General features: G+C 38.8%; 1 protein-coding gene across 5 annotated transcripts in view; it reads right to left on the bottom strand.

Annotated features, from left to right (window-relative positions):
* The window catches only part of BCL11A (BCL11 transcription factor A), a 160,012-nt gene extending 135,912 nt beyond the window's left edge, over window positions 1–24,100 (bottom strand). For 4 of the 5 annotated variants that reach the window (XM_069768903.1, XM_069768904.1, XM_069768907.1 and 1 more), the window contains exons 1-2: window positions 23,294–24,100; window positions 18,026–18,355 (exon numbers count right to left, since the gene is read on the bottom strand). In XM_069768903.1, coding sequence (XP_069625004.1) covers window positions 18,026–18,355; window positions 23,294–23,348 — 385 coding nt within the window. In that variant the 5' untranslated portion in view covers window positions 23,349–24,100. Of the gene's footprint in view, window positions 1–18,025; window positions 18,356–23,038; window positions 23,167–23,293 lie in introns of those variants that run through there. The other variant, XM_069768906.1, reaches the window with a different exon arrangement.
* Window positions 24,101–24,360: the final 260 nt, after the last annotated feature.

Raw genomic sequence — 24,360 nt, 5'->3', positions numbered from 1 at the left:
AAGGTAAGTATGTAGTGTTTGTTTTTTTACGTTTACACTGGTAACCAGGGTAAACATCGGGTTACTAAGCGCGGCCCTGTGCTTAGTAACCCGATCTTTACCCTGGTTACCAGGGGACTTCAGGATCGTTGGTCGCTGGAGAGCTGTCTGTGTGACAGCTCTCCAGTGACCAAACAGCGACGCTGCAGCGATCGACATCGTTGTCGGTATCGCTGCAGCGTCGCTGAGTGTGAAGGTACCTTAAGGGTTATTTCTGACATCAAACATTATCACCTATCTGAAGGATAGATAACAGCAACAAGGGGTTACACCAATTGGTCCCCAACTAATCCCCAAAATGAGACTCGAAACTGTCCCATCTTAATGAAGTGGTGGCTTTTATTCTCTGCTGGAGATAGCTGAATACAATGGAGTACAAGAGTTAAAAGGTGCAGGTCGCAAGTTTTAATGTTGGGAATAATTTTTATCTTTCCTAAGAGACTCCCCATTGTTTATGTATGCCGATGACAATACCCTCTCTCTGAGATTCACATTAAAGCCTTCAGTTGAGTTTATTACTTCTCTGTATGGATCAGCTTAGGTAAGGTGATCATCCAAAGTGACTATACATTTCTCAATATAGCTTACCTGCCATAACTGTCGCCTTCCCTTTGCCTCCTGCTGCCTCTGCCAAGACCAGATTATGTTCCTCCAGCTTCCAAGATGGCTGCTTCAGTGCCATCTAGAGCACAGTGTTAAGACTAAACCCCGTCTCCGCTACCTTTCTTATCCCACAGCACAGGAAAGGCTGTGGGATAAGATTCGTTTAGACTTACCATTGAACTACCCAGGCCACTGAGACAGCCATCTTGGAAGCAGGGGGAACTTAAGGCTGATCTGAGAGGAGAAAGTCAGCTGGAAGCAAATGGAGGACCGGGTAAAATATGTGAAATATATAGTCACTTTTTGGTCACAGGGTTGCTTTCATTGGAAAAAGCTGACAAGAGTCAATGGAGCAGAGTAGCTTTTTTCTTGTACATACTGAATTTTCATTGCAACATAACATATTTTTATGGCAGCTCCTTGCGGCCTATTGAGAGTGTTTGCATTATTGACTGGAATGCATACAATGTTTTTCTATGGTAAGCTAAACATGGCAGCGTCCATAAACCATGTGCACGCAAGAATGTTGAGAAGGCAGCATTTCTGCAGAAATTTCTGAAGGCCTTGGTGATATTTTATTCAGTCAGTTAAAATAGGACAAATAACTCCTTCATCGCCAGCCGCATTTTACACATAGCAAACAAAATAGTTGACAAAGGCTGACAAAGACGAAGTTTGATCAGGCCCTGCTCGCAGATGACATATACACAGGCCTCTTTGCCAGCATTGTTTATATATGTGCCTATATAGGAGTACAATACAAGTAGTGTTTCAGACTGCCGTCTTACAGGAACCTACTTCTTACCAATTGTCCAAAAGCATTAAAAAATATATATTCTATTTATCTAATGTAGATCTATGGTGAGAAGAGAAACATGTGAGGAGCAGAGAGCAATGTTTAGTAATCCCTTTCCCCTGTTAGGATATAAAACCATACTTGGTAATGTCGTATATACCAGTGTGGCACTGGCCAAAACGGAGAAGGACGTTTAGCCTTTTTATCATTTTGAAATGGTAAACTATCCATTAGATTTCATCATATCTTACTGAAGCAATTACATCAAGAAAATGATAGCGCGTGTGGAATCAATTATGCATGCACTTGGCCAGAGACCAAAGGCTATGGAGTCGGAGAGGGCAGAATCGTTCGACACACACAAATAAAAAGCCCCTAGATCTCACAGATGGACCCCATCAGTTCATCTTACTGCCTAAAAAGTTCATGCACTTAATAATTTATTTGTGTTCTGGATACTGTTTCCAGCTGAATATTAACAACTGTGGCGTGCTTCTACCGCTCTATGGAGCAAAGTCGAAGGGCACTGTCAGGTCTTTCTAAGGTTAGGAGATATTTTTATGTATAGGTGAATATAAATATTATGAGTTTCTTAAGCCTGTGGTATATTCATTTAGCCATCTATAGTCACTTGGTGAAACGACTGCAAAAATATAAAGACACCTTATTCTTTTGTGTGTTACATGGATGTTAGTAAAACTATTTACCAAAATTTTCTCCTATTTGAGTGAATGAGATTTTTCAGTTGCTGTTAATTTAAGGGCATAGTAAAGATTCCTTACTGAATAAAGATGCACACAGCACAGTCATGGCCTAATACCAGTTGTACGTAGCCATAATATGACATTTCTAGAAACATATAGAACCTTGCATATAAGAGTTATCTTTATGATGCCTTGTTCCATTGGATGTCCTATCACTTCTGTAATACAGTGTGGAGGCAGTAAATGTGGTTGAGTTGGTACAATCGATTCACAGAACCCAAATCAGTAACCTCTGGCTGTGGGATGGGAGCCCTGACAACCGCCTCCTACCTCCAGGTATCTGAAACTCTACTTTTGATTAGACTACCTACAGTGGATGGCGCCTCATTAATAACTTCATGACAGGCCAGCTAATCAAAAGAAGAGCCGCAGATGCCTTCAGGTCGGAGGCGGTTCTCAAGGCTTCTGTCCAGCAGACAGAGATTACTAACATGGCCAAAACGTCCTGTGAATCGATTTGCATCAACTCTGCCCAATATGGTTAGGAAGCTGCTAACTCAAAAAACCAAATGACTACACATTTCAATCAAACCAGTCATCAATCTGTACACAAGTGTATTGGGATTCCTGCCCCTCATCAGTACAGGGCGGAGTACTGTATCAGTAGCACTTAAAAGACCATTTTATTTATTCTGTGGGAGCTCTAACTTGCACATTTTTTCCAGGGTGTTTTTTCTGTAAGTTTCCGTATAATAGGTGAATCTCAGTGTGTCACTAGCCCCCAAGGGCTATGTCTCACGCATTTCGTTCAGCCAAACAGTACCTTGTTCTGCACTGATGAGAGTCAAAAACCCTGGAATAGCTGTCTACAAATGCAGGGTTTGGATACATATCCTAATTTTATTTTACGTCTCTTTTATGGGTCAGACACCTACCAACAGGGCGGCATGATATAGAAGGATCTAGGGAGGCAGTTTTTTTTCTTCTTCTTATTCACCATGTATTCTTCATTTAGAAAAGTATCTGCTCTGTATAACCTCATGTACCAACAGCATTAGGAAAGGAGATAAAGTAACTTGGGTAAAAGTGAGTTTTAGATAATGATTGGAAGAATGCACGTACCTTGCTCATTTTTACAAGTCGAGCCCGGCATCAATCGATGATAGATGTTTCTGTAAGACCAGTTTTTATATCTTGGAATGCTGCAGCCTGGTGGAACAGCACAAGCACTAAAGCATTCCGTCTCACTATTGTCAAATTGCTTGCAGCTTAACCTCCCTGCCTTTTTTGCCAAGATCAATTCAACTGAACCTTTGGGAAAGAAGGAAAAAGGATCTAGATTTTTGAAGGAATGTCTCCCCCAAATGGGAACTGTTTCATTGTACATTCCACAAACTGTACTTAACGTAAATGTAGAAACTGATAAAACATATTTAATTACGGGGAGGTTAGGATCCTAATTCCTCAATTCACTAAAGGAAAGTTGGCAAGAAGATGCATCATTTTGCTGCTTTCTGCCTGAGCATCTGAGGGAGAAAAGCCACTGAGGCAGCTAATACACAAAACATGATCAAAAGTGATTAACAACAGCTTCATATGCAAATTGCATTAATGAAGGAGTGCAAAGTCATCATGTAAATTAAATATGTCAAATCTCTGGGTGAACTTTCACTCACGAGAAGCAAAAAAAAAAACATCTATTTTTTTTTTTTTTACATAATCCATTTCCACAGGATGAAAAATCTTAAGAATCCTGGTGCCATAAACAATTTTCACCTATTTTTTCTCTCCTCCGGCTGCCTGACAGGCCAGGCTGATATGTGCCGAATGCACATGTTAATAAGCCAATCAAAAATGCAAAACAATTCGCAATTACTGCAAGGACCTAATGGTCATTAGAATTTACAACTAGGTAATGAACTAAAGTCTGCCCACACCATGCATATTCATAAAGCAATTTAGCCTTTGAAGATTAAAGCAGTGCTTAAAATTCAAATGAGCTTTAGCAAATTATCAGTAAAATTCATCCAAAAAGCACAGTGCTGCGCGTACCATGATTCCCCCCCCCCTCACCCAACCTCTTTTTAATGCAAACCCGCAGAGCCGCCTTTATAGAGAGGTGCTCAGGGGTGCAGCAGGCAGCACTGCCCCAGGCCTCACGTGTTTTTTTTATGTGGCCTTACTTTGCCTCATTTCACTTACAGCCCTTCATGTATTTTCCGTGCAAACACAATTAACTCCTTCATTGCTCTGGTGCATATGTATAGTTAAGCTGGTTTGCGATGGCTAAAACTTTCCTGTGTAGAAGCGGAAAAAAAATAATTCATTTTTCATATCGTTCTCAAACTTCTACCGTCAAAAGACACCTGATTATTATTTTTATTGTTATCATTATTATTATTGTGACAGCCAAAACCAAGTTGGCCCATTTTTCCTTTTTTTTTTTGTTTCCTGAAGGTTTCTTCGGAAGTTTATTTCAACAACCGGCACAATGGCGAATGTAAAATTCAAGTAAATTAATACATGTCTTTCTCGTCAAATCATACGTGGGAAGAAAATTGTATATAAAATCATTCACCCATTGTCTATTCACCTTGTATTCTTTCTATAGATGTAGCTTAGCTCAATGGTGTCGTTTAACTCTTGGGGAACAAATCTGCTCTCAAAAATGCCTGCCATCAACTGTCATTGAAAAAAAACCACGAAGCCCATTTGGTACCATCTTAGCATAAGTCAACTCAATTCAGCTGGGACTGCTAGGTAATAATATATATTGGCCAAACATATGCCAAAATGACACCTTTTTGGCATAGCTTTGGTCATTGATGGATATGGCACAACATATACAAGAGATATTGCAATGCATATGACAACCACGCACTATTAATCATTAAAATAGGTCTACCAGCAGTCCTATGTAAGACTACAAAATAATGAAGCCAAATAGGAAAATTTTGTATGCATTGACGTCTGTGATATTACTCTGTGGGCTCCTTACATACAAGGTAGAAGTTAGGTTAAAATAGAACATAAAGTGCAAATTTTCAAATGGAATCATAGAATATACAATGTACATGAATTCATTTTTGCACACAAAAAAAGCCAATACTTCTAGAAGAGACCAGAAAAAGGCATTGGGATACAATGTTGCATCAATCTTATTTTTGTAGTGAAGGAACAGGGCATTTTTAGGAGAAGTGAAACCTTGGTGATTTCATAGTTACATCTTTAAATATCAGCTGTGATGGCTTTGGACAGTCAAACGCTAACCCATGTCTCAAGCTGCCTTTACAAAACTGAGATTTGCATGTACCAGCCAAGCCATGTGAGACAAAATCTGTTATTAAGGCCGTTAAGTTCTGCTTCATCTTCATTATTTTTGAGGAAGTGGCGCCATCAAATCGAGTTCACACTTTCGAATAGCCAGTAATATCACTGAGCGTTGCTGCTTTGTGCTTTCCTAAAATAAACCCCGAGTTTCATTGATACCTCCTCTAACGTTCATTGAGGGGGGATTTACGTTTTGTCCAGATTTTCAGCAACGAAGAGGAAGATGCTTTGAATGTTTCACTTTTTACGTCTCGAGTATTCCTCGCGAGTGATCGCTCATTGCATTGCATGGGTAGCCTCGCCTCAGGTGATTTCACTTCACTAAAATCAAGAGGCAACTAAAACATTTACTAAAAGTTAAATGGTATAATTAAAACAGCAAGCTAAACAGCCCATAAGTATAATAACGCAAGACTTGGCCTGCCCCTAAAGGGTCTTGCAACATAATTATACAACTAATTAGACTGCTTGCCAGGGACCCAATCCTCCGCATTAATAGTTGCGTTGATTCCTACGCCATATCCATCTTATGTTTTATTATTACCTATACATGCAGCTAAATACATCAATAAATTGATCTGAGGATCCAAGAATATATCCCTACAACCAATGTAATTTCCTCTCCAGGAGAAATGCCTGGGGAGTACGGTGGCTCAGTGGTCACAACTGCAGCCTTGCCGTCCTGGGTTCAAATCCCACCAAGGACAACATCTGCAAGGAGTTTGTATGTTCTCCTTTTATTTGTGTTTCCCCCGGGTTCCCCAAAGACATACTGATAGGAAATTTAGATTGTGAGCCTCAATGGGGACTATGATGTTAGTGTCTATAAAGTGCTATGTAATTAATGGCGCTAAATAAATAAATGCTTAAAAATGAAGTTTTATGACTAAGGGCTCATTCATCATTGCTCTTTTACTTTTTTCTGGAGTGAAAATCATTCTAAGGTTACGTTCACACTGTATTTTCAGTTCGAGGGTTTACTTCACACTGACAGCATTAGGAACAATGATATTCAGTTGGGCTGTCCAGATGGCACTTTTTTTAACATGGACTCAATGAACACTCTATGGGTGCGCAAAACAATAAAACAAATCTTAGGGCATCCAGTTTTTACTGATTTATTGCCATCATCAACATAGCAAACTGATTTTGGTCTTGGAAATTTTATTCATTGCTGATGTTTAAAAACATATGCCATATGGATACTATACAGATTGCATCCAGAAAAATCATCGTTTTTTTTTCTGGATGAAAATCAGACAATTTGTTATACACTCATGTGAACTAGCCTACTAGTGATTAATTTTTTGCTTCTGCATTATTACTTAACCTGTTAAGTTAACTGTTTTTTTGGGGGGGGGAGAATGGAGGGTCATTATACGAGTAGTAGGATTATTCAGCCATATTTGTCTTTTGATATGGAAGCAATCGGTCGTCAGAAGTTCCATACTCGCTAGTTATCTAACTCCTTCTAAAATGTTATCCAGATGTTTTAGCCTAATTCATCATTTGTGGTGACTTTTTTTGAAATGTCATAACATTTTAACGCAATTGTACTCCAGTATCCTAATGGAGGGCAAAATCTACTTTTTTATTTTTTTGCACAGTTGAACACCAATGTGCCATGTTTTAAAGCTTATTGAAATGATTGTGTGACTCTTTCCTTTAAAAAGACAGAAAAGAGCAAAGATCTCTGAAATCGTGATGATTTGTGTGCTCACTTTGATGAATTTTGCGCAAACTTTTCCACTGCGAAAAGACAGACAAGACAAAAAATGACTTAAAGAAAAATGCAAATGATGATATATTGGCCTCCATATCTTCTAACCTGTCAAGTGATTTTATGTGAAGTAGAGATGGCAAACTCAGATCCGTGATCCATACCGTTCAATATTATTTCTTGGTATGTTTCAGTATAGATGGATTGATAATATGAGACACTTTCTCATAGTTTTGTGGTGACATATTCAATATATTAATAATATTCGACCATGGTAATTGTTAATGTTATGATCTTGGGGCCTTCAGTGAAAGATTACTGATGGCCGCGGTACTGAAAGGCCAAAGATGACCAATGAAGAGGTTAATAGTATTCTGTCTATTGACTTGAATAACACTTGTATATGGGCAAATCTTGATTAAAAAAATTCTTATTACACACATACTTTAATCGGGGTTTAGTTGTAACCTAATGGTTAATAACGTTGATATATTTGACCATCTATGAAGAGTTAACAACGTCTCTCATCAGGTTCTCTCTCATTGGCAGGTTGTCTTTCTTAGACTTTGCGTAGTTTCTACACTGTTATTTCCAGGCGTATACCTATACCACAAGGCCTGAATATGGGATCACAGCCTTTTGACTCTTCTTTCCTTTGCTCAACGACTATGGTTGGATAAAAGAGTACAGAGACATTGCTCCACAGTGTGAGCTGCAGGATTCTCTAATCACGCTCAGTGGCAGGTAGTTGTACTCATTAGTGGCCTCGCATTAGAATTTTACACTTACACATCACAGCGTCTCCTTCACTTTTGATTTGTTTGATACCGAATTCCCTGAAGTCACGTATGAGACTCATCGTTAGAACAACGTGATCCAGACTAAACGGCATTATGCGTCTAATTTTTGCTACTGATATAGAGGGGATGAGTTTGTCACTGGGCACACATCACTATGGAGCAAAAGGCAGAAATTGAGCAGTAGATCTGTAGAGTCTTGACACCCATTGACGGATGAATATTTTCAACACATATGTTGTCTTAGTGATTTACCGGCAAGGGAGAATTAGTATGTTGAGATGGAAAGTTCTTCACCATCGGGAAAATACTCCAAATCTTGTAATATCAGAGAATAAGAAGAAGAATGTGAATTTACAACAAATTGCAGCCGAGGAAAGTACAAAGCATTCTTGTCGCGACTTCCTCAATAAAGTGAGAAAATCTCTCCCTTGTGCAACCACTATTTTTTAGCAATTTACACTCGAATTAAACCAATTTAGCATATTAGCATGGGGAAGATGAGACGTTCCACAGACGGCCGCGCCATTAGGAGCTTTCAATGACCAATTTTATTTGAAATCAAGTAAGCACCGACAAAAAAAAAAAATTCCTCCAGACATCTTTGTCAGCCATAGGTCTACATTACATACAATCCCTCCCAGTGGCAAAGTTATTATACAAGGTAGTCAAGCCCAGCCATAGTTTACATGGACTCTATCAGAGCCAAGACAAAAGACTACAGACAGACAATAGCTTGCAATGCAAATGCATAAAAAAAAGGGGCCACAATTCTTAACCTGCCAAAAACGTTTTCCGTTTGCAACGTCTGCAGAAAACTAAAGCAGTCTTACCAGGGGAGACGAAGAAAGAAAAATGTCACAAAGGGAGGTTGAAATATTTCTAAAAATTAAGCAATTAACTTTTCGGCAGAATTCAGCAAGCGATCGTGATAGACTGTTCTGCATAAAAAGCAGGAGTCGTGATCCTCGATCTCAGACCCGCGGCCGGCACAAAGGAGGCAGCCTCTGCACAATGCCTGCTGTCAGCAAGTGAATTATTTTTATACAGGAATTTTTATCTCTATTGTACAAACAAGTATGTGCCTGCGCTGACTTGTTAAGCAATCCACTTGTATGTAGAATAAGAAATGCCTTTTTTTTTCTTTCCCCACTGCTACTCGTCACACAGCCCTAACATCACAAGACAACACATTCTTTGAAGACCCTGATTTTCCTTTTCTAATCAGTCGGGTTTTAAGAATCCATATTTTATCAGAATCATTTCTTTTTCTTTAATCTATTCATTCATTTAAAAAAAAATATTCAAAAATGCAAATGAAAATGTATTCATTTTTTTCAGTTTTTAATAACCGACACGTTGTTTTTTTTATGTGTTTTTCTGCTACCTACGCGTAACATTTCTACTAAAATGCGTGCGATGTTAAAAATGGAAAATTACCTTCGGCATAAAAGTAACGTTGGAGGTAAATAACCCAATTTCTGTCAGTTTTATTAAGTGCATGGCCTGGGGTCTGTTGTTTCTATCTAGAGGTAACAAATGCAATTGTCAAAAAAAGCAATACACGCATTCTATAGAGAGTGGCATTTGTGGCCTACAAAAGGCTCTGAAATAAACGACAGACCAAAGCGGCAATTCTGTAATATATTAGTTCAGTATCCATAAAACATCAATAATGAAGCATGATTTATGGGAGCAGGGAAATATCAACATGTATCTTGTCAGCAGTCATAGGGTACATGCAGGTATATGACAAAAAAGGGGGGTATGTTCTTACACCGACGCGACAGTTATGGTAACTCAGAGTTAGAGGATGAGACATGGTAGTTTCAAGCACACCTCTTCTTGTCTACACATCTGGGCAGGGGAATTTTTTTTTTTTTGGGTGGGGGGAGTTGTTAAAACTAGATTCTGAAATTTGCTCAGGGTGAGCCAAAAGTCAAGGCAGAACACCAACTGCTGTTTCACATTTTACAACCTCAGCCACAGAAGCTCAATAAAATTCTCTTGTATTCCGCACCGCGGGGTTGCAGAACTTCATCTTTAAGTTTGTTAAAGACTCTTTGGGTCAGATACAGCAGTTGGTTATTTAGTACAAGCCATTGCAATATATGATCTGTACTTTTACATGGGACTGCAGGAAAACCTTCTAGATGCTTAGCAGGGAATAATAATGCTCAAGTAAATGATATGTTCTGCTCTTATGTGTTTTACATTATTTAAGACTATTTTTTTTTTTATTTTCGACACCATGCATGCTCAGGATGTTATGGCCTCTGATGTTTTTTTTTGTAATCTAGACTAAGCCAGTGCAACTCTGCATATGGCTTTGTCCTTATTAAAATATTCAACTGCATTGTCTAAAATGCTGTCCAAGGTCTGGTTCAAAAACACCATATGCAGCTCTGTGATTGACAAGCATTTGTCCACCTAACACCCTGGAGCACCCTAACCACAAACAGGTTTCCATTATGGCCCAATGTGGATTCACAAGAGCATAAGAAACTGTAAAAACACTGTCAACGCTCTTTTAACTAAGCAAACTGGGAAAGGGTGAATGTGTTCAAGTGTGTTTTATTATAAGCATGCCTCTTTCTTCTTTGTACACTCTGTTAATTTGGTCCATCTGCCAACGAAGATGTTGTGCCTGCAAAATGGGCATACTGCTAAAAAAAACTCCTTCCCACCATTAAACAAAGGAAATGAAGGCTTCTAATGAAAACACCAACCTTTCCGTGTCGGAGAAGGGAGGGGTGGGCATAAGATGAGTTTAGTGAAAAATTGTAGAAGTGTTAAGAGCAGCCATTATTCCAAAAGGGTTAATAGGAACACCGATGCCAACATTGTACCAGTAGGTTATTGCACTGTTCTGCGCTACTAGTATATTGCACTCTCAGTTGATCATTTTAGAAACCGTTAACTTAATTTTCGCATTAAAAACAAAAACCTAAGAAAAGCGCTTTAGAAAAAAAAGAAAATGTAACAGCACGGACTGGCACAGATGAAGCAAGAAAAGACATATTGAGCATTTTAACAGCGCTGTCACTCGCACTAGGCTAAGCATTGTACAATTCCCTGGACTGACTGCACATTATAATTTCAGCTTGTAGCTGTGTACAGCTCTATTACAGAGGAAGGTGAGCATTAAGATTCTGCCGCTGCGTCTGCCAGGAAATTTGCATGCACTGATCTAAACTTGCACCTAAAGGTTTCTCGAAGGTGCTATAACCTAGCTAATATTTCATACACAAATCAAGAGTCCACGCCGCAGGAAGGCGTCCTGACCTTAACACACCTGCAACTTTTTTTCCCGTTCAAGTCCAGCTCAGAGTCACTTGGGAAAAGACAAGTAAGCCTAATGGAAAGATTCAATAATTCTCCATCCCTTGATGAACAGTAAAAACCTTTTCCAAATTGCGCTCACAATGTTTATTGGGTCTAGCCAAGATGGGAAGCGAGATCATTGACGAAAAGTCACATCAATCTAGGTGACTAAAGTCATTCTTCAAAGTCGTAACCGTACACTTTTCTGCCCATGCCAGTGCAAACATGGGCATCTTTGATGGCTTGAAGTTGCTCGGTTATCGTTCTGAGCCGAGTTGGCCATTTAACATATTGCGATGTATCAGTGAATTCACAAGGAAGAGCTTTATCTTATCTCCCAACGCTCTACATAGTACCAAAGAGTTAAATGACAAATCCAGCTCCGATAATATCTGTGCATGTCTGAAAATAGCAAAAACACCTAATCATCTGCATCAGTTACATAAATGCAGAATACACAAGAAAGACGATTGTTTACTACGAAAATGTATTAAAAAAAATTGAAGCAAGGCCAATCTCACGGGAAAATCGGGCTGAAATTTACCAGTAATTCTGCGGCCAAGGTAGAAAAATACGATAATAATAACATAACTGTGTATCAGGTGTATGCATGGGTGTGAATAAAAGGGGATCAGACCCCGTTATCTAATCACATAACTGCCAGCAAACCCATGGCACACACACAACCTCTAGCAGCAGAAAGCAAATAAAGATGCTTACTGATTAGATCTCATAGTAAGGGGATGGCAAGATGCCAGGCAATGTCCAGCTTGATGCTAAGCGTCTTTTATTGCACAAAGCTGGTACCGCGGCATACAAATGCCAACTACATTGCTGGCAAAACGGTGTCTAATTCAATATGAAAGGAGCCATTGCTTCTGTAATCAGCTACTTCGGCATCTCCAAAGGGCACCTCCATTATTACAGTTTTTACATAATAAAGGCATGATGCAAGCGTAGTCGCTGAGCGTAGAGATTATCGATCGAACAACGCACATCAATTCTGTTTACTGCTGGTGAATAGAAAATCTTCATTCTAGCACCGGTCTACCTGATTATGCCGTCTTCATCTTATAAGTGTGATCATCGTCTCTGTAGTGACAGTCCCTCCCATAGTAAAACATTATGGCTCTACAATACACAGTTCACAGCTTGTATGAACGTGAAAGCTAATCGATACTGTAGGCACACGGCACTACGACGGCAGGCAGTTCTCCCATATAGCCTATAGGTGATGAAACATGGACATTTCTTCCATTCACTCATTCGCGCAAAGTATCCGATTCAATTTGTATTGTGCTAGAATTCATTTCACCTAATTAGCGAATTTAGCAATTAGAGCCCAATATATCCCTTATACAAGCGGAAAGCCAGCGCATCCTAATTACTTTACAGCCACATGCAGATAAATATTCCATATAGCTTCAGCCCAGCAACGATGATATCATTTACCCAATACATAAAATATTCCAATAATACAAGCCAGACTACAGAAGCCTTGTGTGCAGTGTATAAATGCGATCCTCATGGTACAAGTTCCTGTGTATACAATTGCATCTCTCCTACATCAAAGTCCATAGACTTTCCACGTCATATTTACAACTCAGCGGGGCCTCCATAATGACCACATGTTAATTAAATCAATTCAGACCATAGATGCAGAGGGTTCTTTTTCCTTTGCAGAGATAAATGAAGCATTTATGGCTGGGTGCCAGAAAAGAGGAAGCGCTATTTTGTGCAATTTCGAAAACTGACACAAAAAATCCGACTTCTGTAAAATGTGTATTTTTTCTTTGCTTTGACTAAAATGTGTCCTGTTGTGATGGTAGAATCAAAGATTACTAGAGAGAGTCCGCACCGTCAGGTAGTGATCCATCACTACATCCAGTATTGTAATAGATAACTCTACTATAAAGTTGACATTTTACGTATTCTTATGATGCTAATCTCATGAACCTATGGAACATTATCCAACTATATCCTTTGGATGAGTTTCAAGAAAATGTTACAAAAAGATAGAGCATATGTTTATAAGATGTCTCATACTTTGGAAAAGACTTCATGTCTCGCCAAAACCAGGATGGTGGTCTTCATAGGTTCACGTAGAACTATGACCGACCATTATAATGATGATGATGCTGATCCAATTTATTATCTAGGGCAGTGTTCCCCAACTTCGGTCCTCAAGAGCCACCAACGGGTCATGTTTTCAGGATTTCCTTAGTATTGCACAGGTGATAGTTGCATCACCTGGACAGGCAAGCATTCAATCACCTGTGCAATACTAAGGGAATCCTGAAAACGCGACCTGTTGGTGGCTCTTGAGGACCGGAGTTGGGGAACACTGACCTAGGGGGTCACCTCTCATTCTCAAAGTGCTCATGTTGTAAAATTATTTGACTTGTAACTTTGGACAAAGCCTTGGACCTTTGAGAAACAATCTCAGTCTTAGGCAAAGTATGAAATGGCTGATGTATGCTTCAACAGCGGCTTATGGATGTCTAATTAGGATATTATTTTCATCTGTAACGTTACATATATATATATATATATATGTTACTTATTGGTAGCAGTTCTATACAAAATGTAGGACAAAGCCTAAATACATGCTGCATGTTCTACTTGGGAGATGTCCTCCTGTAGAAGGGATGTGTTCAGCAATGATTGAATTTTGTATCTGATAGTACAATTTGACTTCTGTTTCCACTCCGAGCATAAGGATTACACAGAACATCATCTAATGAATTACAACATGTTCCAAAAATGCTTGTTAAAGGATATCTGAAGATGTAAAAATCCCAGAAGGAAGTTGCTTTGCGAATGTATGAGCCCAAGTCTCTGGATTAAACCTATAAATGGATCAAAGCCTGGAGATGCTCAGATTCTGGAAGTAACAGGCATAGAGGAACCTTATTTATAAGATGCTATCTGGGCTAAGGTGAACACACAGTTCCTTAAAGGAGTTCTCCCAAAAGACTGTTTAGTTACAGTAGCCTCGAAATGAACATATGGAGTTTATCAATAGAGTGACCTATTTGGGACAATGGCAAGCAGTCTGCTTTTAATTCCTTCTTGACAGATACTGTGTTTTGTCTTTTAAACAGAGCTCTCCGACATGTAAATATGATGTTACATCACTCCAGCCCTTACTCCATATTTGGCCATTTAGAATGACTTTGGATCTCTGAAGGCTACAGATCCCTTCCACCAATCCTGGCTTCATTAATCACCAGATACTATTCTGCTGTTATTCCTTCATATGAAAGACAGCAATTGGAAATGGTCACTAGGCCCCGCAGACGGGAGAAATAAGATTAACCCTGCGTGGGCCAAACCGAGCAAAATGCGTTTTCCATGAGCCTTACAGTAGATACAGAGGTAACAAAGGTGAAAATGTCATTAAAACTTTTTGGAACCGCATTGTTTGTTCTTTGTCATGATCTAACATTCTCAGCTACGATTTATCACTAGTTACCCAAATAATCTACCTGCAGTCCTATGAAAAATACAAGACAAGCTCATTATTATATCTGTATTCATCCTGTAAACATTATGCATATAATTTAAAGGACACGGAAAAAGATTAGGTATCTGTCTATGCTTTGCATAGATACATTACATCCATACCATACTTAGAATTATTACCATTATATGAAAACTTTTGCAATACCATTTCTGCACTGTGACCGATAGTATGCTACTGGGTTAGGCTATGGGTTGAACTAGATGGACTTAAAGACTTCCTTCAACCTTAATAACTATGTTACTATGTTACTGCAACATGTCCTATAAGTTTAGAAAAAGACGACTAAGCCCACCATACAAATGATACTTGTCCTAAATCATGAAGAACCCAATGTAAAGTTTCATTTAACCATGACTCTGCCACCTAGATAGCGAGTTCAGATCCCTCGTGCAGGACATGGCCTGTAACTAGGTGCCAGAACCTACTGTACTCCAGCTCCATCCTGCACCCCGAGAGCTACATTAAGATGTAACTCTTTGATTTTCACACATGCTGACCTTATACTAAATACACCACACAGCCCTCGTTCTCACACCGTGCTGGGCTGCAAGTCAATTCACATTTCATTGTCTGTGTCTAAAAGGTTAAAACAACAGATACAAAAGAGAGGGAATCTCATAAAGAGTAATACACTTGTGACCTATTCTTAGGAATGAGGTTTGTCTGGACTTGGAAAGGCAATCACCGAACTACAACTCTATACGTTTATAATACCATTTCTGCCGCAAGAACTGTGAATGTACTATTAGCCTCCTACAAGTTCACATGGTCCTGCAGGTACAGATGTAGCAGAGCTTCATTTGTCATTTAGTATTTCCTATAGTACAGTAAGTAGTAGCTAAAATGTCTCTATAGGGTCACCGGCAAAAAGCATTAGATAAATTGTGAGATTATGGTAAATGACAAATCAATCAACTCTGCTAAATATACATGATAGAGGATGGATAGATAGATAGATAGATAGATAGATAGATAGATAGATAGATAGATAGATAGATAGATAGATAATAGATAGATATGCGATAGATAATAGATAGATAGATAGATAGATATGCGATAGATAATAGATAGATAATAGATAGATAGATAATAGATAGATATGCGATAGATAATAGATAGATAGATAGATATGCAATAGATAGATAGATAGATAGATAGATCGATCAATCGATCGATAGATAGATAGATATGTAATAGATAGATAGATAATAGATAGATAGATAGATAGATATGCGATAGATAGATAGATATGGGATAGATAGATAGATATGCAATAGATAGATAGATAATAGATAGATAGATAGATAGATAGATAATAGATAGATATGAGATAGAGAGATAGATAGATAGATAGATAGATAGATAGATAGATAGATAGATAGATATGCGATAGATAATAGATAGATAGGTAGAGCGATAGATATGAGATAGAGAGATAGATATGAGATAGATAGATAGATAGATAGATAGATAGATAGATAGATAGATAGATAGATAGATAGAAGAGATAGATAGATATTAGATAGATAGAGAGATAGATAGATAATAGATAGCTGCAGTGAAAGAAATAGAGACAGATAATGATAGAGAGATAGATATAAATACATTGATTGATAGATATAGATACAGTGACAGTAATAGGGAGAGAGACAGATATAGCTAGATAGATACATATAAATAGATAGATATATTTATTGATGGATAGATAGATAGATAGATATAGATAAATACATAGATAGATACAGAGAAAAAATAGAGACACATAGTAATAAAGAGATAGATATAGCTAGATAGATATATAGACAGACTGATATAGATACTGTACATTGATAGTAATAGAGAGAAATAGATATACAGTTGCAAATATATAAATAGATTGATAGGTAGATGCAGTGACAGATAGTAATAAAGAGCCAGATTTAGCTAGATGGATACATATAAATAGCTAGATATATTTATAGATAGATAGATAGATAGATAGATAGATAGATAGATAGATAGATAGATAGATAGATAAAACAATCCAAAAAAAGGAAGAGCTCCAAAATAATATAGCAAAACTGAGGCGTTTAGTTAGCTGCATGGGCTAATCAAAGTTCCGTATTTTTGCTTTCTTATTTCGGCATGCAGCCCTTTTTTGGATAGTTGAAGACATATTTAGAGACAATCTTGAAGGCCTTCCACCCATTAATGTTTGGCGGAAGGATGCTTCACTTTATCTATTTTTATATGGATAGATAAATAATTGATATAATGAATACTAGATAGATAGATAGATAGAGATAATGTGTGCAAAAATTGTAAAGCGCTGCGGAATATGTTAGCGCTATATAAAAATAAAGATTATTATTATTATTATTATTATTATAATGACTAGATAGATGATATAAGAGGAATAAAATCAGTGCAGGGCTCCTCCATAGTGTGGTTGTGCAAACCACAAAGAAAATAAAGATACATCTGTCAAAACCACATCAGAGGTATGGGGAAAGCACAGAGAGGCATTTATCATTTGGCTGAAGAGGCAGACTGCAGAAAGCGGCCTTTCCTGTCAAACCAACCTTTTGAAATTTCCAACATGCCCTTAAACTTTTCGAATAAGCATGTCTGTGCGCTTCAGCAACTGCCCTCTCTACTCTGGCCTGGCCAGTCGAAAATGGCATCTTAAAGTCAAGGTCAGAGGTGTCACTATGCCATGGGGCTGTGTTTAATTACAGTCTGCATGCTGACAGCCAGTATGGATCCAAGGCTAGCTGCAACATGCTTTAACCCTTTCTGTACCCCTACCAGTAAACGTCAGATGCTTTAAACAATTAAGTGTTTTGTACACTTAGAAAAAAACCATAATAGCCTAATTTTATATATTTGAGTGTAAAGATAAGCATAGGCAAAAATGCACGACTTCTTCAATTTAAGAATTATTCGGTCAATTCTGGCCTTGTGTTCTAGTAGAGACTTGAACAAGTACCACCTAACTGTTCAGTGAGTTTTATAAGAATCACAATCTGCGCCTGGAGGAATAATAACATGTATATAGTATCATGCTTCCATCAAATATGTGTTCATTGATTTTCGAGATCTTAACAAAGAATTTGTACGAGGTCAATTATACCCCTATAGGTAAGGTGAGATGGCTGGAGGACAGGGTGAAGGAAGTATTCAGTAACTTCCCCTCATTAAATTTACCTGTTACATTTTCCTGTTTAGGACAAATCCCTCTAGATGACGTTGACAAACAGTCGTCATCCTCCGGCGTGACCTGGATGCCAACTTCCACAGGATTGGACGCTTTCTTCAGCTCACTTGGCGTAGGTGAGGGCGGCTTATCCACAGCCTTTTCTAAGCAAAGACTGCCATTGCATTGTTTCCGTTTGTGCTCAATAAAAATAAGAATGTCCCCCAAAGGGAAGTTCATCTGACACTGGCCACAGGTAAGAAGGTCATGGTCCCCTTCTCCGGTTCCCAATGTGCTGTTGTCTGGTTCATCGTCTGTTAAAATGGCTTCGACAGGTTCGGCTGCAGTGTAGAAAACAAAGAAAAAATCAGCTCTCTTGAGAAGGGAGAGGAAAAACAAGCAATAGATAGGCAAGGTTTATACCCCATACATACTCTACCCATGTATCTCAGAACCCCAAATTTTCGAAAAAGGAACCGCGGAAGACCCATTATGAAGGAGAACTGCAGGAGGTTTTCCCGAGACCTTGATAACATGGTTTCTGTGGTATGTCACTATAGACAGCAAAGACATTTTGAATGAATATGTAGATGATGCTTGGAAAATTATTTAACCCCACGATGCTGAGAAGCAGCATAGGAATTACTGCATCTATATACAAGAATATATAACTGAGTCTAAATACTTTAGAAGTGTCAATTGTACAAAAAAGCATTTTATTATTTTTTGATATATGAGAAGGTTCGCACGATCTACCCCTTACATGTTTACATTCACGTCGCACTATCATGTAGAAGTCAGTGTGGTCAAGTGAATGCCACGTTTCATAACCACTTATAGAAGTCTATTTCATAGACCTGAAACACCTATTCTGCCGGCTGTCAAATTTGACAGATTGTCTACGTGGAGATGCAAGTCATTTTTTTTAGAATAGCAAAATTAAGCTTCTAATAAAACATATATGTGGCATCAGAATCGTATTGTTCCTAGAAAGCATTTTAACTAGAATAAGACGTTCCGTCAAGCTGAATAAAAAAGGAAAAAAACAGAGAACCACGTTCTTTGATTCGTCACACAAAGGCAATAGTGACACTACAATGTCAATTAGAGCACAAAGAAAACCCATTTTGGAAAATATCATGGTGCCCAATGCAACTATCAAATAGTTAATCAGTCTGACCTTCTTAAGCAGGCTGCCAATTTCACATTTTAATGAACTTAAAGCCACAGAGAATCAAAAAATAGATTTTAATTTGGTCGTAGAACTATTGGAATAGATCCTGGTAAAGTGCAAAAATCTACTGAACTCAGGTTAAATTTATTTCAACCCCACGTAGAGCGAATATTGAAGAGGGAGAGATCTGGAGTAGCTCCCAGTTGAGCTGTATAAAATAATATAAGAGTAATACCTTACTGCACCTGAGCATCAAGTAGGACAAAGTCTGACTTTTCGAGAAGTACCGTAAGTGCCTCTACGACTTTATGATGCAAGCCCCACTATTATGGGGTCAAGATGGCATTACTTTTTCAGAGTCATTTTACCAAATACAAGAAGTATATATTATCAGGAGCAAAGAATAATCTACTAACCGGGAAACTAATATATTTCTTTTTTTTGCATTCGAGATTCAAGACTTGACGAAAATAATCACCCTAGATCTTTACACTATGAAAGGTGCCGGCTCAGACATAGTTAAAAGATATTTGCACAAAATAGGCAAAGTCTACTGAGTGCAGTCACCAGCCTGATTTACAATCAAAACCAGGAAATGAAGTGCTTATTCAGAGGTAGCTGATTACCCCTCCACATTTCACCTAATTAATTTTATAGGAGGCAAAGTTCTTGAAAATAACAAGATGATCAGATGTACAGATATAAAATCCAAAACCTTAACATTTCCGACGCTCTCCACGTAAATTATTTCTAATTAGCTGGGAATACATCCTGATAAATAAGTACATTCTGCGTGCGTATAGTGGGCTCCTGATATAAAGATATAGCACGGGGGAAATAATAATTCCATTTTTCGGCATTACTAGTAAATCCGGTGTAACAGTTCAGTCGTGTACATTTTGTACCATTTATATACAAAGTTTGTCTTTTTTAAATGCTTTTAAGTTATTATACATTTATTATACGGTGGCGTAGTGGTTAGAACTGCAGCCTTGCAGCGCTGGAGTCCTGGGTTCTAATCCCACCTTGGACAACATCTGCAAGGAGTTTGTATGTTCTCCCCGTGTTTGCGTGGGTTTCCTCCAGGTTCTCCGGTTTCCTCCCACATTCCAAAGACCATACTCATAGGGAATTTAGAGTGTGAGCCCCATCGGGGACAGTGATGATAATGTGTGCAAAACTGTAAAGTGCTGCGAAATATGTTAGCGCTATATAAAAATAAAGATTATTATTATTATGATTTTTTATATTAAAACAGGTATTTGAAGGAACAAATAAAAATTTGGGAATTTGACAACTTTTTTGGATTTATACATAAGACTTTTTCAAAGTGTTTCCTGACTTCGGACTTTCTTTTCAATTTGGACAGACGTTCTTGTGTTTTACAGGCATTGAGTAAATGAGCACAATATTAATCTTACACCAAGTTTGATCTAGTCCAGGATTTAGCAAAAATAATAAAGATATCGGGCCGGACGACCAACATTTTTGATGTGAACTTTGCAAATAATAAAGGCACAATGGGAGCTTGAACAGAGGACTCTATCCCTCCCTCTTCCTCTCTCTGTCCAAACACGTGGATGAAAGGCAAACATGTCAGACAGTCAACAAGGAACCTCTCTGTTTTAGGAAAAACCTGTTTCCCTCCCCTCCCCCTCTTACACAAGACTTCTTGCCTCCCTTCATCTTAGTTAATAAAGAACAGAACAATGTACACTTAAAAAAATAATAATAGTAATAATAGGCCGGACTCGACATGCCATAACTTAGCAAACTTCAACTTGTCTATGAACACCCAAAAAATATTATGGAATATTTACGAATAATAATAATAAAAAAATTATGATAAATCTATATCTTTTTTTTTTTACCAAAAATTTATTTTATCGTAAACGGGATAACTGTTTTGCCAAGACGGGTTCTATTTGACTTCTCGCTCGTATGTGAAATTATGCAAAATCTTTCATAAAAAAAAAGAAAGAAAGGTGTCCACTCTAGATTAATATATGTATATATGTGCTTCAGCAGCATGAATAGTGATGTCTGCGAATGTGAAAGCAGCTGAGGACACCGTTTTTCAAGGTAGTTTAATCCAATGCCTGCATCGCCTCATTTAAATAAAGCACCATAAATTGTAGATATGGACAAAGAAATGAGAAGGAGAATAAAATGTGCTTCCTATTCACCCCCACCATGAAGAAAAACAAATTATGAAAATGTAGGAATATATGTTGAACCGGTCAGGTTCAAGTTTGGGCGCGTTTCCTGATCTTTCTCTGCTCCCTAGCGGTCAGGTCCGGTATCACACAATATGTCTTAAGTAAAACCTCATGTTGTCGATCAAGTCCCCCGGAGCTCCCTTGGCAAAGGAGGGAGAGGAAGGAATGGGGGGGGGGCAGAAATACCAGAAATAACCATTAATGCAGACAACAAGAGTCAAAATAACAGACAACGATCAATGATAAGCCAACGATGGAAGTTTATAGCTATGATATCAGACGAGATACAATGGAGATAGACCCACTGGCAAGTCCCATGGGAAATAGAATACTATTGGGTCATACGTGGTAATTTGATACATTGTAACTTTGCTAATCTCCATCACATTCCCTCTGTAAATGAGAATACTATATACACAGAGTAAAATATATCAAGGAAACGTGGCGGAACTTAATCCCAATACAACTAGTGCCTATCATACACTAATCAATATATGGGAAACTGGTAAGGGATTGATTAAAGTTGGGGATTAGTGAAACATGACTGGTTACTATATGAAGCCTATGGATAGGTAATAGGTAAGATCGAGAAATACAGATGAGCTGCCACGAGGCGTAAGAGGACGTTATAATAACACAGCGGACGCCATTAAGAATACATACATGTAGATGGGCTGACACAGATCTGACGCATGCTAATCGTACAATGCATGTTCACAACAAGCTGCACACCATTCACTCATTGTTCCCAAGCTCACCGAGAATTACCACAAAAAAAACAACAATCCCATACAAAATGCCCCCCAACCTGTATTTATTTATTTTTTGTATCTTGTATAGGTTACAACACGGCTGTCAATGTGATTCCTTCCACAGAGGATCTGCCTCTTCAGATCTTTTTTTTTTTTTGTCTGCTTACTTTTTTTTTTTTCTGAAGATTATTTTGCTTTTCCTGTCTCAGTTGTTGGCAGGAGATTCTGCACACGCGGTGCTTGTAAACATTCAGACACGAGATTTTTCCCAATCAAAATCCACTTCCACTTTTTTTTTTTTTGAAAATCTTCCAAAAAATAGTAAAAGAGAGAGAGAGAGAGCGCGAGAGAGACAGAGAGAGAAAGGAAAGGGGGATTTTGTCTGCCTGCTGCCGTCGAGGCAAAGTTTTCAAAGAAGAGTTGTTTTTTTTTTTGGAAGAGGATTCTTTGAAAGAGCACTGGCATCTAAACACAAGCGGTCCCTCTGGCCGGCTCTCTCACTGTGTGCTCGCTCTCGCTGGGCTTCACGGAGCAGCTCTTACAGCAGGACAGCAGCAGCCCTGGCAGCATGCAGCGACCCTCAGCTCACACAGCTCAGGCAGTCCACAAAGCAATGATCTCCTGCAGAACCTTACACCTTTAAGGTTGCAGCTTACAAGCTCGCGAACCCTGAACCCTATACGGTGGTCTTGGTTCTACAAGACTATCCACTTGGCGTTGTTTGTTGAGTTCCATGATCTCGGTCAAGAGAGATGGTTTAGTGAATCCTGCATTGAGCAGAGGGTTGGACACAATGACCCTTGAGGTCCCTTCCAACTCTAACATTCTATGATTCTACACCTTGAGGTCCCTTCCAACTCTATCATTCTATGATTCTACCTTGAGGATCTTTCCAACTCTAACATTCTATGATTCTATGATTCCAGCGTCCAGTGTGAAAGGTTCAGATGCTTCCTTATCACCGTAATCCCTGTTCTTTCTCAACAGAGGAGAAAAGTATTTCATTTCGACGACCGGAGAAAACTAAAAGAAAGTGAAAGGGCTTGGTATACAGATGAAATTACTTCCCACCCACCCCATTCGCGAAGCAACGTCTGTGTGCAGGTAAAGCATGGGATTAAGCAAGGTACTTACGTGAGTATTCCCGTTTGCTTAAGTGCTGGGGCTTGCCTTGCTTGCGGCGAGACATGTTGGTTGGTGGGTGGCTTGTGAGAGCTCGGTTCACATCGGGAGAGCAGGGTTAGAAAGAAGGAGACTCCAGAGAAAATATCTTCATCAAATGCCTTTGACATCCAAAATAAATTAGAAATAATACAAAGATGGTGCAGGGAAGATGAATTGTGGGACAGCCGTCATGCCTTTTTTTTTCTTTTTGGAGGGGGGTGAAAAAAAAAAGAAGAGAGAGAGATAGAGAAGGAGAGAAATGAAAAAAATGGCAAAAGCCCCCCTGAGCTGCAAGTTCAAGTGCGGACGTGACGTCCCTGCAAACTTGAACGTCAGGAGCTGGATGGACAGAGACATACAAAACATGGGCAGGGCCAGGGGGAGAGAAGAGGAGGAGGTAAGGCAAGACCAATGGACATTCATAAGGGGCTGGACAGGAAAACCAGACCCGGGCAAGCCAATGGACAGTGATCAGAAGGAGAGGGGGTGGGAATGAGGGCACTCTCAGTACAAGGGGGAGGGTGAGGAGAGAAGGGGCTAGACACAAGCTGCTGCTTATTGAAAGGAAAAAAAAAAATATAGAAGCACAGTGTTGAGCTGGAATCTGATCCTACTGAGGAGATAGCACAGAGAAAGGAGAGCACAGCCTCTGTCACTTAAACACACTATAGACACAGAGCCCAAAACCAATGCTCACAGGCAATCTGCAGAGAAGTAGGTGACATAGGAGATGATGCTGGCTTATTAAAGGGCGCTGAGGTCCAGGAAGCGCGGGAAGGGTAGACCGTAACCGGGTGCAATCTACGGAAGCAAGAACGCTAAAGTTTTACAGATGTGTAGGGGACTGTTATATATAAGTTAGGCAGGAGGGAGGGGTTAAAAAGTTGGATTAGAGAAAAACTACTGTGTTAGGAGAGGCGTGAGGGATGGGAATTCATTACCCATGCAGAGTGCGGAAATCATGTAAAAAATATATATATATGTAAGTATATAAATATATATAAAATTATGTATGTATATGTATATATATATATATG

Source organism: Ranitomeya imitator, chromosome 5 (assembly GCF_032444005.1).
Source record: "Ranitomeya imitator isolate aRanImi1 chromosome 5, aRanImi1.pri, whole genome shotgun sequence".
Lineage (NCBI taxonomy): Eukaryota > Metazoa > Chordata > Amphibia > Anura > Dendrobatidae > Ranitomeya > Ranitomeya imitator.
This window is presented reverse-complemented; position numbering and strand designations above follow the sequence as displayed.